Consider the following 18,161-nt stretch of genomic DNA (forward strand, 5'->3'; position numbering starts at 1 on the left):
ATCATGGCGGCCCCGCCCATGGTGACGGCCGCTCAGCGCCGGAAGTGGGCGGGGAGCTGCGGGACGGGAAGATGGCGGCGCCCTCGGCCCCGCGTCCGCCCCGGCCTCGAAAGGAGCCGCAGCCGCTCGTCATCCCTCGCAACGCCGCCGAGGAGCAGCGCCTCCGCCTCGAGCGGCTCATGAGGAACCCGGTGAGGGGATGGGAAGCGGGGCTGCTGCGAGCCGCGAAGGGACGGGTATTGAGTTCGTGTCCCAACTCGGGTTGTGAGGGGAGAGTTGTCAGGGGGGGGGTCGCCCTGAGGAGAATGGGGCGGCCTGGTCCGGTACTACGGGGCTCCGTTGTCCATCTCACAATGACCCGGGTTGGAAGGGACCTCAAGGATCATGTAGTTCCAACCCCCTGCCTGGCAGGGCCACCAAACATACACCTTTACTAGATCAGGTTGCCCAGGGCCCCGTCCAACCTGGCCTTGAGCACCTCCAAGGACGGGGCATCCACAACCTCCCCGTGCAGCCTGTTCCAGGGCCTCACCACTCTCCTAGTGAAGAACTTCCCCCTCACATCCAACCTAAATCTTCCCTCTTTTAACTTAAAACCATTTCCCCATCTCTTGCAGTACACCCACAGCTGTGTTCATTCTGGGTCTGTCCTGTGCTGGAAGGGGCTGTAGATGTGCATCTCCTGCCCTATGTTAGAGCTGCGGGTGTTGCTCCTATTGGATGCTGATGGTTGGTTTGTTCTTGCAGGAAAAGACTGTCCCGATTCCTGAGAAGCTGAATGAGTGGGCGCCACGGCCTCCCCCGGAGTTTGTCAGGGATGTGATGGGTAAAGACACTCTGCTCTTCAGATAACTGTAGGATCAGCCATGTTGAACTTAGGAGCTATTGAACAGGAAGACTGGAGGGGATGTTCTGTTGATAATCGTTTTGCTGGAGAAAAGAGGTATAAAATGAGCTTTTTGAGTTGTTTTCTGGATGCCCGTGTTGTCCTTGGGCCTCACTTTACCCAAAACAAAAACCTGTGGCGCTCTAGTACACAAGCTGTATGTAAAGGAATGATTTGTGCTGTAGTGATTACAAGGCACAAGTAAATTGTCTTTTCCACAGATAGGAGAGAGCTCTGGAAGCTTAAAGTTGTGAATTAGCTCTTTTAATTGCTTTGAGTCTGAATCTGAAGTGGTGAGAGGCAGAGGCATGTAGGGATGTGACTGTACGTGGTCAGCTATGGAGCTGACAGCTGTGTAAGGAATCCAGCACAAGTGGAGAGGATATGGTGCTTGCTGTTGGCCTTGACTAGTAGAAACTGCATTGAAGTGTAAGACTTTGCAGCTCACTTTGGCTTTTGTTTGGGAGTTATCAGCTCTTATATAAAATGGAGACATACTCTGTGTTGTTAATAGACTTTCTACACTGCCCTTTCAGATATCTGGCCCCTCAGCATCTGGCCTTAGTAATTTGTGAACATTTAGCATGTATTATCTTCTAGCAGACAAACCCCTTTTGTATGACAGGTTCCAGTGCTGGTGCTGGCAGTGGGGAGTTTCATGTGTACCGTCATCTTCGTCGCCGAGAGTACCAGAGGCAAGATTTCATGGATGCCATGGCTGAGAAGGTCAGCAGGACTCCTTATATTCTTTTTTCTCATAACCTTTTGGTGTCCACTGCTATTTTTTTTTGGTAAAATCACGTGCAAACAGATCAGTTTTAAACCACCTCTTATCAAAAGGAAACAGTGCAGGAATATGTGATGTGTGGTGTCTTTGTCAACACTGAAACATTTGATGCTTTGTGTCAGACATGTTCCATCTTCTCTGTTCACTAGAGATCCTGCTGTGCAGTAATACAACAGATGAATGTTTGTGTTCTCATTTGGGTTTGAAGATGCTTTAAAAAACTGTTAGAAATGTCACTAAGTATAAAATGAAATCCTTAATACCAGTGTCTTGCACAGACAACATCAAAGCAGGTGCATGCACACAGAATACAGATCTGTTAAGATTGTCTCCTCCGTCAGAGAGCGTTGTTGTTACATTCTCTGTTGGCCAAAATGAGTTCTCTGATTCATCTGTTACTGTTTGTGTCTCAGATTATCCTCTTGTTTTTACTGATACGTTCCTTAGGGCAGAAGCCCAGTGTCACTCAGCTGTTTTGGTGAGGATTCTTTCCTCTCAAGTGTTCACTGGTTGGCTCAGGCTGCAGTTTACCAATGCTGTCTGTACACAAATCTTCCCTAGGATGATGCGTTTTGTATAACAAAGCAGCCAAACAAAATCTGGCAGAGCTCCCTTCTGTATTTTGCTAAAAGATTTCTCCCTAAAAGGACATGATTTTTTTTTGAAAAGAAGTATTTTAATTTAGGTTGTGACCAAAGTATAACGTGTGATCAATTACAGCAAAGACTAGATGAGGAATTCCAGAAGAAACTGGAGAGGAATAAGATGATTGCAGAAGAGCAAACAGCAAAACGCAGAAGGAAGCGGTAAGGGCAGATTGCTCCCGGGAGGTTTGACATGGAAAACCTCATGCCCTGTGCCTCGTTTGTAGCTACATCCTTTGGATAAATACTCTTGTTCTGCATCTACATCAATCAGCCAAGAAATCTGTCTGCATAAATTAATTTCATTCATGTCATTGTTTGGTTTCTAAAGGCATCTGTAAATTTGACAGGCTTCGCTGGTGTGGTTTATTTTCAGTGCTGTTGCTAGCAAGATAACTTTGCTTGAGCAGCTTTTGCTGACACTGTCTCATTGACTGCAAGAAGCCTTACTGTGTATTTGTTCTATCGATGTCAGGAAAGTTCTGTATGTATGTCTGGCTTACATAAATGTCTGTAGCTGCTGACATCGTGCAACTTGAGTGTGAAAATGGGTGCTGCTTAACGGATGTATATGTGGATCAGGAGCAGTAGGGTGTGATAGTGCACGAGGCTGTCTTCTGCACATTGCCAGTGTGACTAGCCCAGTTCAGTGCACAGGTATAGAAAAGGCTGTGTAGTGTTGTTAAAATCAGTAGCAGTTTCTACCTACCTCAATACCATGCTGGCAGGTTGTCTACTAAATTAAATAGAAAAAATAAGAAAGATGAAATCATTCCCTCTCTGTGCGTTTTAGGCAAAGTGAAACAGAAGAAACGGTCTGAGAAACATCAGCGGAGATATAAGATCTTATGTTCCAATCTGCCACGCCTTTCAGAAATAGCAGAGTATCATGGCTGCTTACCTCTTCCAGAGTGTCTGATCCTGAGCAGCTTCTCTCTTGTCTTTTTGAGAATGAGCATTTTGCATCTTGTAGCTGAGAGCTGCTGCTGAAAGGCCTGTGCAAAGTGACTCACTGGCACATTAGCACAAATGTGCACAACACAAACACTGTTGCCATCTTATTTTACGTGTAGTGTGGTCCAACAGATGGCCAGCAAGACAGATCTGGCCTGCTGCTTCTTGGCTGAGAAGCAAAACAAGTGTTCGAACAGGAAATGCTGGCCAAACACTTAAGCACCTCCTTACGTTGAATAGTCTTATCAGGTAACTGTGGCACACAGGAGACCCCTGATGTATCTCACCACCCTTTCTCTTCTATCCTGAGCTCCTAGGTGTGGTGTTGGGGTCTTTCTGCAGAACCCTCTGACTGCATTGTGGGTCCCAGATTGCTCTGCCCAGTGTTTGCCATTAGGCTGCCTAAACAGAGAAGTTTCTGTTGGTCTTATATCTAGATTTGCTACCGCTTCCTTTTAAGTTGAGACCAAATTTGATTTGCACTTCACCTCTGAAGTCTTTGCCCAGGATGTCTGTAGCAGGTCCTTAATCGGTGTATAATTAGTGTGCAGACACTTTACAATGTTAGATTTATGTGAGTCTTTTTTTGTTGCTTTTTAGCCAGAAGCTAAAAGAGAAGAAACTGCAAGCGAAGAAAAACAAACTTGAACAAAAGAAGCAGGAAAAAGGTCAGTGAGATTTAGTTTTCTTTTTCCAACTCTCAGCTCTGTTTTCTAATTGGACCTTAGGAGGGCTTACCCCACCTCCCACCCAAGCATTGTTCATAGATGGATGGGACTGAGTCTTAAGCGTGATATTTCAGTTCATCTGTCAGAAATCCTTTTTGAAAGCCATATTTTTAAATACACATGAGAAAAAGGGGAGAAATGCATGGCTTGGACAGCAGGAAACTTAAGTTATGATTTTGTGTGCAAGAAATGAAGCCACCTTGGTGCCATCTGTTCCACACAACCATTTCATTTCATGTAGGAATAAGCACTGCCTCTGTTCTCCTGCAGCCTTGGAAATTAACGTTCAGCGATGTCAGAACAAATGTTTGTTCAAAGTTTTGGATGCTCGTTGCTTCCTTTTAATGAGTGCATTTTGCCTTAATTTTTCAAAGAGTTCTGCTTCATGGATGAGTAAGTTTGGGAAGTTAACACGGTTCCTGATACTTCTGCTAGAGCATAACTCGTCTGACAGTTCTACTTTATTTCTGCTTTGCATTTGGATCTGTTTCAGCTGAACCACTGCCAGCCTTCCGTGTAGACGTGGGAGGATAGATTAATCATTAGGTTAATTGTACTTGTGACAGCAAGGGAATGTAGCAGAGTGCTCTTGGTCTGCTTTGGTTTTAAAAGCTACTTGCACATAAACTGTGACTGGGGGGAGAATCTGAGCATGAGCTTAACAAAACAGAATGCTCGTCCCTCCAGGGTGGTTGTGGACGGGGGGAGCCAGGACGGGCTCTGTGCTACAGGACTGCCATGTACAAATAAGTCATTTTTTAGGAGCCAGGTTCTGAGCCCCTCTGTCTTTAGAACAGTTCTTTGCTTGTCATACTTTGTGGTTCTCTATTTAAAAAACAAATAAATAAGCTGGAAACCACATACAGCCATCTTTAGTCTGCTGAGAACAGACTTGTCTTATTCTGTGTGCCTTGAGATCTGAGAGTTTTTTTTCCACAGCAATTGAAGTGTGCTTGTCAGAGCTGGTAGACACGCATTTGTTTGTTTGTTTGTGTTTGTTTTAAACAAATAAATCAAATGTGTGGATTTCCATCCTTCACCTCTGGTGAGGATAGCTGTTAAGAAGAAAGGCTGGCACTAAGTTTTACAATCCACCAGCACAAACTGACAGGATCGAACTTCACCACGCGGTGGCATCACACGACTGATCCCACACACCACGTGGAAGTGGTCAGAGCCTGAGCTGAGCTGAGTTGGCCTGAGAAACAGGGAAGATACGAGAGGCATGGACAGCAGAGTCAGATCCAGGTTCCACTTTATTCCATACCTAATTTCCATATTCAGTGTCTAGAAGGTGTTTTCTCTTCTGGTCTTTTCCCAGTTTCCTTTGATCCCAGCTAATCTGGCAACTACCTTAAAGGGTTCCTGTGTTTGTATTAAACTTAACAGTCTGTAAAAGGTCTCGGCACCCTGTGGAGTTCCTGTAAGCTTAGATAGACATTGAAATACATGGAGAGCTTGGCAGGCAGCTTCCTGCTGTGTGCATTCTTTAGCAATGTTTTGTGATGCTTGGAAGTTGGTGCCAACACACAGAGATGAGATTGGGAATGAGATAATCTGTCACTTTAGCAGCTGATTACCTCTGATTGAGATAACATTCAATAGAAGGTGGAGTCCTTTAATGTTGGGCTTGTCACAATGGCAATGCAGATTGTGTGCTGGAGGTCAGGGACTGCTTCTCTAAGGGAGAATTTGATATTCAGAGCTCTACGTCACTCGCTGTTATGAGATTTTTCACAAGGAGCACACATGGGGACTTGTTATCCACTTGCACTAATTGCTGTGAGTTAATACCCGTTTGTTTAGCACCAGAGACTGTCTTGTTGTGAAACTCATAACAAGGAGGACATGGGATATGTTACCAATTCATACGTGGTTTCTGTTTTTAGAGTCTGATCAGTCTCAAGAGCGAGTCAGCAGTGAGGATGACGAAGAGGACGGCAAGGAGGAGGAAGAGAAGGAGGATGATGCTGAAGAGCCAAGTTTTGTGATGGGAAGAGGATGAGGCCTTAGAGGGGAACAGCAGGAAACACCGTTCATTGCTTTACATGCAGAAGCATGAAAGTCTTTCATCTCAGCCGAGCAGAACCCATTGGTGAACGTTACATCTGCTTAATGGTGAATGACCTTCACATCGCAGGCCAGAGAGATATCGATAGAGAAATGCCAAATAAGAGAGATTTTTTGTCCTTGATTGCTTGTATAACTGCTGTGCAGTCTGCTCTGTTTGCTCTTACGAGTCAGCCATAAGTCTCTGTGACCTTAGAATTCTTTCTGACACGGCCCAGCATGTTTTTCTGTCTGAAAGCTACGACACCCGTCACTATTTAAGAAGATATTACTGTGAGGACTGTATAATCTGCTGTTGTCAAAGCTGGTAGCAATCAGATACCTGAATCTAAGGGCAGAGTTTAATCTGAAGTAGAGTGGTCTGTAGCCAGGCTCTCATGCACTGTGAGCGTTCTGAATCTGGGGGTTTGTACGGGGTCATCTTTAACCCAAAGAAATCAGTTTGTGTTGCTAGACGAGTTCTATAGATTTTTAAGCAGGATCCCTTTTCTATTGCTAAGACTTTCCCTATTACTTTTCTTCCGTGCTTTTTTAAATTAATAAAAGGGATGTGTTGGATTGTTCTGTCTTCTTTTATTTGAGGAGGTGGAAGAGGTGTTTGCAGTGCTGCAGGAAGGAAGGCTGAGCGTTGTGGCGTGTGGAAAGGCAGAAAAAGGAGTTAGCTGCATTTCATGTACTTCTTTTGGATTTGAACATGATCAAGGTTTTTCTAAAGGTTATATGTATAAAACCTCCTATCTGTAAAGCAGGAAGGGTTGGAATGGAATGGCTTTGCTTGTGTTCAGCTTCATGTAGCAACACCCAGCTTGAGCTCCCTGCTTTGAACTCTGAGTCCACTGGGAAGAAACAGAATAATCTGTTACATGTATTTGTTGGTGCCTCAATGAAAAGCAAATGCATTCGTGGTTTCATTTGTAAATGAGGTTGTGTCTTTTCAGTGCATCCTGAACTAGGAAATCCCACACTGTCAGCATCCAGAATGCGGAGATGTTTCTTCTCCAGCTCTTGTTGGTGCCGAATGACTTAAAGCCAAAGCAATGAAGAGGAATCGTTTGGTTTAGTCCTTAAACCCCTCCCTGTATTCCGTCCCCTCCGGCTCCTTTGATGGCTTTATGCGGGATTTCCCGCTGAGTCAGTAGGAGGAATGCAGGGAGATAGCAGCTCATTTACAACGGGTGGCTCCTGCAGTGCTCAGCACCGCCTGGAGGGCAGGATTTTACTGTATAATAACCGGAATAAAGCGCATTTACAGCACGGTACCGGACACGGGCACTGCGAGCAGCTCAGCACCGACCCCAGCAGTGACCGTGTCCTGGGGGCGGGGCTATATAACCAAGGGGGCGGGGCCTGACCTGGCTCTGACCAATGAGGCGCTGATCACGTGCTGGGGGGCGGAGCTACCGGCAGCCCCCCCTCATTTCCTGCGGGACCCGGCGTTGCCTTGACAGCGGTGGAGGCGGCGGCGGGACCGGGACACGGCGGGACCGGGGAGCAGAACCGGACCGAACCGAGGGCAGCAGCGGTGAGTGGGGAGAGCGGAACGGCTGGGAAGGGGGGGGGGGGCTTCGTATTAACCGGGGGGGATCCAAACGGGGGTCGGTGGGCAGCTCTGCCTCGGGCCTGGAGGGCTGAGGGGCTGCAGGGCCACGGACAGGCCGCGCTGGTTGGATGTGAGGGGGGAGTTCTTCATTGGGAGAAGAACAGGCTGCACAGGGAGGGTGTGGATGCCCCGAACTTGGGGGTGTGCAAGGCCAGGTTGGACGGGGCCATGGGCAACCTGATCTATGGGGTCTCTGTGGGGATCTATGGGGTCTCTATGGGGATCTATGGGGTCTCTATGGGGATCTATGGGGTCTCCTGGGCAGCCTGATCTAGTAAAGGTGTATGTTTGGTGGCCCTGCCAGGCAGGGGGTTGGAACTACATGATCCTTGAGGTCCCTTCCAACCCGGGTCATCCTGTGATTCTGTGCAGAGCAGGAATCCCCACACGGGGCTCTGCCGGGGTTTCCCATTCCCCGTGTGACACCAGGATCAAACACCAGCATCAATACAAGTCTGCAATACAAGTTTGGCTGGAGCTGAGAAACCACCTCCTGCACCTGCGTGAATAGGGCTCCCACAGTGAGGATATAACAGCTGGAGGTACCGTGTAAAACGATCCTTTGGTTTTTGTGTTCCAGCCCCCGGAGCCCCCTGCAGCCCCTCCATGCCCATAGTGCAGCCAGGTGAGTGCTGTTCCATCCCTATGTTTGTGTTTATGGGATTCCTTCTGCTGCTGTTTACTTACGTGGGAAGGTCTCTGGAGTTGCTCTCGAGTAACAAATTCATCCTTGTGGTATTTCCAGTTTATTTTCCTAAGGGAAGGAACGGTTGTGATTGGATGTTCTTGTTCTCCCCTTGTAACCTCTGAATTCGTGTTTTTTTTAATGGAATTTATTCCGGGCTCGATGTTTCCAACGTGCTGAATTCCTGTGTGCTTTATGAGAACAAATGGCAGCGCGGAGCCTGTCAACATCCCAGCGAAGACAAAGCCCAGCACAACCCCCATATATAGGATATATACCTCACGTATACAGGATGCCATCACAGGAAGCAGTGCTGTAATTCTGCAGCTGCAGCTTCTGTCACTGTTCCCTATGAGCAGCGTGGCTCAGAGCTGGGGGCAGTTGGTGCTTTTTTATCTTGGCTGCTTCCTCTGATCTCCCAGCAACCGCAGCTTGATGAGCCCATAGAATGGTAGGGAGCTGGGCAGGGCTGGAGCTGTGCTCCAGCATACAGCGCAGTGCCTGCAACCCACAGGTGTGGGGCTGGGGCTGCTCAGTGCTCCTACAAGGAGCTGCTGGGATTCACAGCTAGCAGGGAAGTTTCTGCTGCAGGAGCTTGGGAGATCCATTAGTTAAACCCATGCAGCGTTCAGCTCCGTGGCTGCTTTGGGCAAGAGTTGTGTCTGTGTGAATGGCTTTGTTCCAACGCAGCTTTTCCAGCAGCTCGTCCTGTCCATTGCTTCCTCCTGACCGTGGCTGTTTTATTTCCTCAGTGCTTCCCTCATGATGAGTTCTGAACTCAACGTCCCGGTGGATCCTTCCACTCCTGCTTGCTGCTCTGAGCCTGGCACCAAGGGCATGGATTATCGGGACTGGGTACGTCGCAGTTACCTGGAGCTGGTGACCTCCAATCACCACTCTGTTCAGGCCTTGTCCTGGAGGAAGCTGTACCTGAGCCGAGCCAAGCTGAAAGCCTCCAGCAGAACCTCTGCTCTGCTCTCTGGATTTGCAATGGTACGTTGCTTTTGCAGGAACTCTTTTTGGATTGTGAAAGTTTGGGGTTCTTTTGAAAAACCTAACAACAAATCTTCTATTAATTGGTGTTCTGTGTAGAAGCAGGGTGTGCTGTGATGTGCTTGGCTGTCCCAAGGTGGTGTGGATACAGGAGCTGCCCACGCCTCCCAGTTATCCTCCCAGCCCTTTGCAAACACTGATCCCCTCCCTGCAAACGATCCTGAGAGCTGCCCCATATCAGAGCAGAGCCCCAAGGCCAGGTGTTGCTGGCTGCACCTGATCACTGCTGTGCTCCTAATCTCATTTTCTGTATGTTTTGTCAGGTCGTGGTGCCTGTAATAAGGTGGAGGCCGGCTGGCAGCCTGCCAGGGAACACTTTGCATGGCATGAACAAGGAGATCGTGTTGTGAGAGGCCCCGCAGCCTCCTGCACAACGTCAGAGGGTTGTGCAGCCTGCAGGGAGCCAAACCCGGTGTATTTTTGTCAGTGCTGCCTGTTGGGAGTAATCCCTTGTGCTCTGTGCAGTGTTTGGGTGTTAGCTGGGAGCTGCTGCATGGGTCAGAGCCGTGTCAGGGAGCACATAAATAACAACCACGAGATAGCAGCGTGGTGCTCAGGGCTCTGAGCTGTGATGCCATCAGCTTCCTCATCTCCCCTCAGGTTTTATCGAGAATGGAATCTTCTGGGGTGATTTTCTGCCCAGGAATTGAGCTGCTGCTGAGCTCAGAATGCACACACATGCAGAGGGGGCAGGACTTGGTGTGAGGGATTTGCATGGAGGAGATGGGCAGATCTTGGGCCCAACCCTGCATCTCCACTCCCAAAAGGTGAATGTTTCTTAGCATTACAATGGGGGAGTTCTGTTTTGTTGCTGTCTGAAGTGGAGCAGCATTAAAACATGGCAGGAGCGTTATGTGCCATTGCCTCTTTCAGTCCATTGTGGGGATGCCAGAGCTGGTGCCAGGGAGCACCTTTTGCTTTGTCTCTAACAGTTTAAAAGCAAAGCAGCCAATAGGTGCAGCATTATTAACATTATTAATACAATAAGTAGATCCCAAATTGCTGTTTCTCAGGAGTTGAAGTTTTTGCAGTGAGGAATTCTCTTTATTAACAGCCTGGTCACACCTGAGCCTTCCATCTGTTGCTGTCTGGAGGTTGGTAGGCTGGTGCTTAGGATGTGGACATTGACTGATAGGAGCATCTCTGTGGCTACTGATGAAAGCAGTGCAGTTATTTGGAGTTATGTGGTTCCCATGCAGTGCTGTGTGCCCTTAGCTATGTAAGCAGGTGTCGCGCAGGGCTTGGCTATCGCTTTATTTACTTCCCTGTCAGCAATTCCAGCCACTTCCACGCTGGCTGAAAGTTATTACAAGCTGATGGGTATTTAATCAACAGGCGGTGGCTTTGATCCAGCTCCTTCTGGACAGGCTGCAGAATAATGCAGACCTTCCTCATTACGCGATGCTATCTGCACTATTCCTGGCACAGAGCCGGGCAGGCCGGGAGGATGGGGCTGCTTCCAGCTCCAGTGCTGCACAGAGGGGCTGCATGAGCTGCCATGGGCAGAATGCAGGTGAAAAGGATTGAGTGGGAGCATAGGAAAATCTCCTTCCTCATTTCCCTGCTGGAAAGAAGAGCTGTTCCCATCAGCAGCGCTTGTCTGTTTGCTACAGGATATGCATTGCGTTTAGAGAAGGGGAAAAGAAAAAGAAGTCCAACAGATCTGCTGGAGTGATTGTTTGCACAGACTGCCGCACCATCTGTGTGGATGCAACGTGCTGTATGTGAAGCCATTTGTTGTCCTCCTGCGTGATACTATCTGTGCTCATCTGAGTTTCTCAAGATGAGCATCTTCTTTGCTGTGGACAGTCTGGGCTCCGGTGATCTTTAAAAAGAAATGATGAGAGAAAGGCTTAGTAGCACATCATGTAACTTCAGTTTAATTCAGAGCACGCGCTCCTTTAGGAAGCCTACAAGAGTGAGGTCCAGCAGGGCAATCCTTGAGCTTAACATTAAGCCCATGCTGAAATCCTCTGCTGCTCAGCAGCGTGCTCAGTGCCTCGCAGAGTCAATCCCTTGATACCTTGGCTTCTGCAAGGAGGTTAAAGCAGAGGGGGCTGTTATCACAGAGGAGTATAATTGTCTTGAACGTGACATATTAATAGTTTTACAGCCCAAGTAGCATGCTTAATGGTTTTTAAATGGGTTATGTCAGCTTGTCCTCTTTCTCTTATCCCGGTCAGAGGATGACATGACAGTCTGTATAGGGTAAAGCAATAGAGCTCACTCACCTTGCCAGTGCTTGTTTGCGTTAAACGAACTGTTTTTCTGCCTTGCTGCCCTATCTGGATTGTTGATGTTTTCCTATGAAATGCCTCTTACTGAACCATCAGTCAGTGTTAAAAATTCATGGTGCTGCACAGCTGAAGCTGGCCCCAGGGAACACGTTTGTCAGGGGGGAAACATCCAATTAGCTGCGAAGTGCTGCTCGTGCAATGGGTAACAGCTAGAAATTGATATGTTGGCATCAGCCGGGCTTTCAGCTCTAATATAAATCTATGGATGGAACATGCTGGTACAATTCCTATTCAGCTTGCTGAATGCTGTATCAGGGGGTAGTACAGCCCCCAGGAATGAATGATTTACCTGCAGTTTCTCCTGCCTGCTGTAGCCTTCCTTGAAATAGTGGTGAAACCAAACCTGTGTTATTTCCTTCTCTGTGACAGGATCTACTAACAGGAACCTCTCAAAACAAACCAAAAAAGCCAACCACATATTGATCAGCAGAACACAGGGCTGGGGATGCCCAAGGACTGTCCCAGTGTTCTTAGCATCTCTAACATTGTCTGTAGTTGATGTAGTTATGAAGCCTGGCCATGCTGCACTTAACCATTTTCTACCCTACACACGTGTTGTGTCCTGCTGCTAACAGATGTGATCAGACCTTTGAACTGCTGGTGATTTCAAGGTAATTGCAGGAAAGACAGCAGTCATAGAGCTGCTTCCATCCTCATTAATCCTCTTCAGGGTCACCAGCAGGACAACGGGAGCGTACCCTTAATCTCCAAGTGCCTAAATAATGTTATAAGTAATGCCAAAGTGCATGGTGCAGATTGTTATACCGAGCCTGGAATGGCCATTTATTATACTTTGCTTCATTAAAATACCTTAAAATGAACAGCTTCAGAGACTTGTTAGCTGATAGGAGCCTGCTTTCCTGAACTGAGAGAATGGAGTTGTCACTGCGCCCGTGTGCCAGTAACCATCAACCTCTGCTGAATCCTTCAGTAAGTTATGAGACCTCGAGGGAGATATTTGGGGATATAAATAGCTTGTATCCAGGCATATTTGTAATAAAAACCAACTTAGCGCTCAGAGAATCGAAGGCAGCTATTTTAACTATGGACTAACTTGGCCTGTTATGAAGTAGCTGTCACGCTTCCCTTGGGAGGCCGGGTTGGCTCGCTGTCAGCAGGGCTGCTGCTTTTCCTCTCCTGTGCACTCAACGTGTTGAAACTTCCTGCAGCGAGTGGCTGGCGGTGAGAGGAAGAAGAAGGTGTGATGAGGGCAGTGAATGGGATGGCTGCTTGCGGGCTGTGAGCTGCATAACGAGCTCCTGCTGCTGTTCCTATGGCTGCAGGGAGGGAGCTGTTAGTTTGGAGAGCTGCAGCACCAAAACATGCATGTAAAGCATGAGATGAGCCAACCTGCAGGCAGTGTGTGCATCATCAAGGGAAACGGGGCTGGCCTATTCAGGCTGCTGTTCTAAAAAGCACTCAAGTGTGTACTTGACCTTAGGTGCTCTTCCTGAGTGAAGATGCTTTCCTGGATGAAAGCCTCGAACGGTGCAAAACCAGCAGCTGTTGAGCAGTGGTTTCTTGTTCTCATTCCCCCAGGTTGCCATGGTGGAGGTGCAGCTGGAGATGCAGTACAAGTACCCACAGATGCTGCTCATCGCGTTCAGTGCCTGCACAACGGTGCTGGTGGCTGTTCATCTCTTTGCCCTTCTCATCAGCACCTGCATTCTGCCTAACGTGGAAGCCGTGAGCAACATCCACAACCTGAATTCCATCAGCGAATCCCCACACGAGCGCATGCATCCCTACATCGAGCTGGCGTGGGGCTTCTCCACCGTGTTGGGAATCCTCCTTTTCCTTGCAGAAGTGGTGCTGCTGTGCTGGATCAAATTCCTGCCCGTGGACTCCATCCTGAAGAATGACACCACCACCATCCAGAAGCCCAGCGGCCACGCGGGCTGGCAGGCAGCGCTGGTTTCCACCATCATCATGGTCCCAGTGGGGCTGATCTTTGTGGTCTTCACCATTCACTTCTACCGCTCTTTGGTGCGGCACAAAACGGAGCGTCACAACCGAGAGATCGAAGAGCTTCACAAACTGAAAGTGCAGTTAGACGGGCATGACAGAGGCATGCAGGTGGTGTGACGGGGGCTGAGGCTGAGGGCAGAATGCCTGTTTGTTGCTGGATGGTGGGGCACGCTGGTGGTGGGTTGTTTGGAGGCTTAAATATGTAAATGCTAATTGCCTGCCGTATATAGCTGTGGGTTCTAACGCTGTTTCAGACACCGCGGTTGCTGGTCCTACACACTTCTTGTACTTAAGTGGATGCTGCCATGGAATTCGAGGTCAAATCTTTATGTTTACATTGGTACAACTAGCCAAAAATCCATATTGTGGTATAAACACCATGTTCTGTGGCCAAAAGTAAAACAGCATCGGCTGTGTGTGTGTAGGACCTGTCTTAGTGTCAGAACTCCCTGTGCAGCAGCAATTAATGGGCAGTTTGTTTCTAGAGCTGAGCTGGTTAATGAAGGTATCTGCACCCAACCTGAGGACGTTTGGAAAGCGTAATAGGAACTGTGAGTGTTCATCATCTTTGTTCCAAAGCGAATGTTCCATAAACAAATAACCAGGAAGAAATCAGCCTTAGCTTTTATGTTCTTTTCTTGCTATTCCTTTCCATGCTTCTATGAATTCTAAATGCAGGGGGCTGGGGACTTCTGTTGTTCTGTCTTCAACAGCATCTGTTGCTTTAGACTGAACAGATGCCAAGATCACTTGGTTTTTTCCCAGTAAGAGCCCAGGGAAGGCTTACAGGTGTTTTAGTTTGAACAAGGACGTTATTAAAACAGAACAGTGACAAAATTTAATGAGACGAAGCTTTGAAGGACTAGAAAAGTGAGTTTCAGGGAGGAAAAGTGGCAGCAGACAGTGGTAGGGACTCATCCCTGTGTTGTTTTCAGTTATGTCCTGTTGGGATGTCTGTTTTTCTCAGTGTGCTGGAGTCAACAAGCCCCAGCCCTGTGTCTTTTTGCCAGTGCTGTTTGTCAGCTGTAGTGTTGGCCTGTTGAAAAGAACTGCTTCCTTCTCCCTCCACCAACCAAAGCAGCAGCTCCTTTGGGGAGCCTGGAGCTGCAGGGTGAGCTTGACAGAGCTGGACCCAGCGGAGATCCATGTGCCATTAATGAGCCATCATGTTTCACTTGGGCTGGCTTCTTTTCCAGCATTAAAGAAAAAGACATTCGCACGTCAGTATGGCTTAGCAAGGGAAGCTTGTGAATCCTGCAGCATCCTTCTGGGCAAGAACTGCCATACAAAGTATTTCAAGAGAAAAAAGTGTTTTGCAATCATCAGCTCTTCTAAGAAACATGAAGCTTTCTGACACGCGGCCGAAAGAAACATAAGCCCATTTGCTTGGCCCTGATCCTATGCCTATTTCCTGCTCTGCAGTCAGAGTCTCCCAGCTCCCAGGCTCCTAAAATCATTCTGGATGTTTGTAATGTTCTGTTTAACGACGGTCTTTTCTTCCACTGGGATCTGAGAAATCTAATGGCAGCACGTTCCAGCTTCCCAGAATGGGAGGAGTACACACAGATCCCAGTGAGGCTGTCCCTGTGCCTCTCTCTTCGATGAGGGTCTTGGGAAACCAACTCTCATTTCTCTTGTTTACATGTAAGTTTGAGCATTGCTGAACAAGTTGCTTAGCACCGTGTCTGTGCCTTTCATCTGTTGTTCTTGCCGCAGTTGGCATGTACCATATTGGCTGATGTGCAGCAAAGAAAATAGTCGTTGTGTGTGACATGACCAGCCTGTACTTATGCACATATGCAAAAAATGAGGAGTGTCCTCCGGGAAGTTGGATGGTCATGACATTCATACCATCCCCCAGCAGCCCGCCTCTCTTCCTCCTCTTCTTACCAAAATAAAAGCTAAAGGTTTACGTAACGAAATCACAGTTGGGTTTCCTGCCAAGTATTACACACGTAGGCTCTTCTTCCAGCAAAATCCCTACTGCGAAGCCAGAGCAGATAGGATTTGTGTCATGTCTGTACTTTGCATTTCTTTCTATAACGGCTGTAGTAATTGGTCTCTGTGCGCTGTGGCGCCCAGGAGGTTTGAAATGGGTTGTAGAGGAAAGTATTGTAGCATTTCGGTTTTGTTTTTATATAATAAAGAAATGGTCAGATTCCGCAGTGTGTACGTGTTGCTGTGACAGCGGTGCAGCTCATTTGGAAGTAAATTGCAGCAGATGGGGATCTGCAGCAGAGGCTGATGCTTTGGCTTTGCAGAACACCCTGGTGAGGCTTTGGTGGGACTGGGTTCGATGCAGCAGAGCTGTGGGTGGAGAGGGATGGCTTTGCTCTATGGGGAGTCGGGGCCTTCAGGTGGTTTCCCAAGGGCTGACACACATAAAGCTGTATAATGGTGTGCCTTCAGTTTGCTCACAGCTTTGATTTCTGTTTCTCTCTGAGCACTGGGTTCCTTCCATGGGAGTATTTTTGCTTCTCACCACCTGGGTTCTCTCTGTTACCCACCACCTTTGTGCTGCACCTCCTCTTGTTCCCTCCTCTTGTTCCTTTCCCAACAAGAGCACTCAATTTCTCACCTCTTCCATTGACTTGTTTACATTTTCACTGCTGTTGGGTCTAGATTTGTGTTGCAGGGAGATCAACATGGTATCAACAAGCAACAGAAACTTAATTAATCCATAAATGAGTGGGGACCGTGTGCCTATCCGGACGGCTGCTTCCTTGCTGCAGTGCCAGCAAACCTTCCCTGCTTCTGCTGCTGCCCCGTGGCTGGCAGTGGGACTCCATCTGTCAAGCAGGGAGATGCCTTCCTTTCCACACCGTGCTGCTGTCCTGCAGCCTGGCAGCACCAGCTCATGTTTCGCGCCCGTCGTGGTCACCTCGTCCCATTCAGCCCTGGGGTGTCTGTCATCTTCAGGTATGGTGTAAGCTTTGGGGTGTCTGCATGGATGTGCTGCACCCATACAAGGGCCAGGATGGTGTTTGTTTGCTCTCTGCACCAGCTGTGGGCCCTGCGGTGCTGCCCTCATCCTCAGCTCTCCTCACAAGCTCCCATTTTGCCTATGCAATCCCTCCAGCCTGTTCAGCAGGGCTCAGTCAGGTCTCAGGGCTCACCTTGCTGCAGGGAGCAGCCACAACCCCTTCCAAGCCCTTCTGTTTCTTGGGGGGCACTTAATGCTACTGTGTGCTGCTGTGCTGCCTCCTGGAAAGGGGATGAGGGGTAGTGCAGCTTTGTGTCACCCCATGGCTGCTTCCCTCGTTAGCAGGAGTCCAGCCCAGCAACAAGAACAAGCAGGAACCCAGGGCAGTGTCAGGTTCTCTTGTTGGCCCAGCTTAGTGGCAGCTCCTGCTCCCTGAGCTCCCTATTTTTAACACAGACAGGCTGTCAGGTCCCAATCCGCCCCATTGCTGCAGCAGCCTCAGCACCAATGCAGACCTTTCTGTGGTTTTATGTGGGATTTTACCATGTCCCATCTCCCTTCCCTTCCTTAATCTAACAAAACATTTCAAGATGCTTTATTTTCATAGCTTTGTTATATCTTTTTGCCTTATCTTAATGCAGCTTCCTCAGCAACCTCCCTCAGAGCTGCGGCCTCAAGCTCAGGCCCTGCACAACCAGGCCACGTGTTTATCTTCTGATTATCCCCTCGCAGGCCGCCTCCTCTGCACCAGTGTCAGACAAGAAAGTGGCTCCAGCAATAACACAGTGACTGAGCTGAGCAACGTGCTGTGAGCACCCACATATAGGGCTCAGAGCTCACCTCCAGGCTGAGACAACTGGCTGCTGCACACTAAGAGAGAACAAACCTCCATATGTGTGCTTCACCAGCTCTTGGTTTATCTCTTCGTGAGCAATGCTTCATGTAGAACAAGGTATGCATCTCAGTTGGGAGCAAAACCAGATAGACGTGCTAGGTTTTATGCTTATCTTAGGCTTATTTTATGCTGCAATTACAGCTCTTTAAGAGAGAGTGTACATAAAGCCAAGCAGAGCCAATGGGTTTGTAATTGCAACGTGATGTGTCTGAGGAGGGTGTTAAAGAGTGTCCAAGGATGGACACAGCAACAACTGAGTCGTGACTACATGAAGCTTTGGGCTGTAAAACCATCTTAACAAAGCGCTCAGTTCTCGGCCCACAAGATGATGATTTGCAGATTTCAAACTGAAGATATGGAGTAGGCAGAGCTGGAATTTTCTGGCAAGAGCAGCAGCTTGCTGTACAGCTCAAAGAAAATGTCAGCTAACAAATGCAGAGCACAACATGAACTAATATTGTTTATCTCATTATCATGGCGCACTGATTCATCAGCAGCCAGCATCTGCTCCCATTGCTGAGACAATGAAACAGCGGGTACCTGTGCCAGGAGGATCCTCACAAGCTGAGAGTGCAATGGAGATGGAAAAGGGAATGATGGAAATAATGGTCAAACATTAATGGAAACAGTCGATCGCTGCATTTTGCTACGTGGAGAGCAGGTTGCTGGAG

General features: G+C 48.2%; 2 protein-coding genes across 4 annotated transcripts; both read left to right on the plus strand.

Annotated features, from left to right (window-relative positions):
• Nucleotides 1–33: 33 nt before the first annotated feature.
• Nucleotides 34–6,629, plus strand: PRKRIP1 (PRKR interacting protein 1). The gene is made up of 6 exons (XM_015880516.2): nt 34–191; nt 748–826; nt 1,512–1,612; nt 2,394–2,479; nt 3,872–3,939; nt 5,889–6,629. The coding sequence occupies exons 1-6, from the start codon at nt 72–74 to the stop codon at nt 6,002–6,004; spliced, it is 570 nt and encodes a 189-aa protein (XP_015736002.1). The 5' UTR covers nt 34–71; the 3' UTR covers nt 6,005–6,629.
• An 835-nt stretch (nt 6,630–7,464) lies between these two features.
• On the plus strand, nt 7,465–15,834 carry ORAI2 (ORAI calcium release-activated calcium modulator 2). 3 transcript variants are annotated; one of them, XM_015880512.2, is made up of 4 exons: nt 7,465–7,591; nt 8,042–8,294; nt 9,107–9,347; nt 13,244–15,834. In XM_015880512.2, exons 3-4 carry the CDS (start codon nt 9,117–9,119, stop codon nt 13,787–13,789), a joined length of 777 nt encoding a protein of 258 aa, XP_015735998.1. In that variant the 5' UTR covers nt 7,465–7,591; nt 8,042–8,294; nt 9,107–9,116; the 3' UTR covers nt 13,790–15,834. The 3 variants fall into 3 exon arrangements, with proteins under 3 accessions (XP_015735998.1, XP_015736000.1, XP_015735999.1); XM_015880514.2 differs by having other exon boundaries at nt 7,468–7,591; nt 8,250–8,294; XM_015880513.2 differs by having other exon boundaries at nt 7,470–7,591; nt 8,047–8,294.
• The last annotated feature ends 2,327 nt before the right edge of the window (nt 15,835–18,161 follow it).

This window comes from Coturnix japonica, chromosome 19 (genome assembly GCF_001577835.2).
Source record: "Coturnix japonica isolate 7356 chromosome 19, Coturnix japonica 2.1, whole genome shotgun sequence".
Classification (NCBI taxonomy): domain Eukaryota; kingdom Metazoa; phylum Chordata; class Aves; order Galliformes; family Phasianidae; genus Coturnix; species Coturnix japonica.

Bases quoted from the DNA above. Each gene is read 5' to 3' on its own strand.
- PRKRIP1 (XM_015880516.2), top strand. From the start codon at position 72: ATGGCGGCGCCCTCGGCCCCGCGTCCGCCCCGGCCTCGAAAGGAGCCG. The intron at 192-747 runs GTGAGGGGATGG...TTGTTCTTGCAG, and splicing joins AGCGGCTCATGAGGAACCCG to GAAAAGACTGTCCCGATTCC. The intron at 2,480-3,871 runs GTAAGGGCAGAT...GTTGCTTTTTAG, and splicing joins GCAAAACGCAGAAGGAAGCG to CCAGAAGCTAAAAGAGAAGA.
- ORAI2 (XM_015880512.2), top strand. From the start codon at position 9,117: ATGATGAGTTCTGAACTCAACGTCCCGGTGGATCCTTCCACTCCTGCT. The intron at 9,348-13,243 runs GTACGTTGCTTT...TCATTCCCCCAG, and splicing joins TGCTCTCTGGATTTGCAATG to GTTGCCATGGTGGAGGTGCA.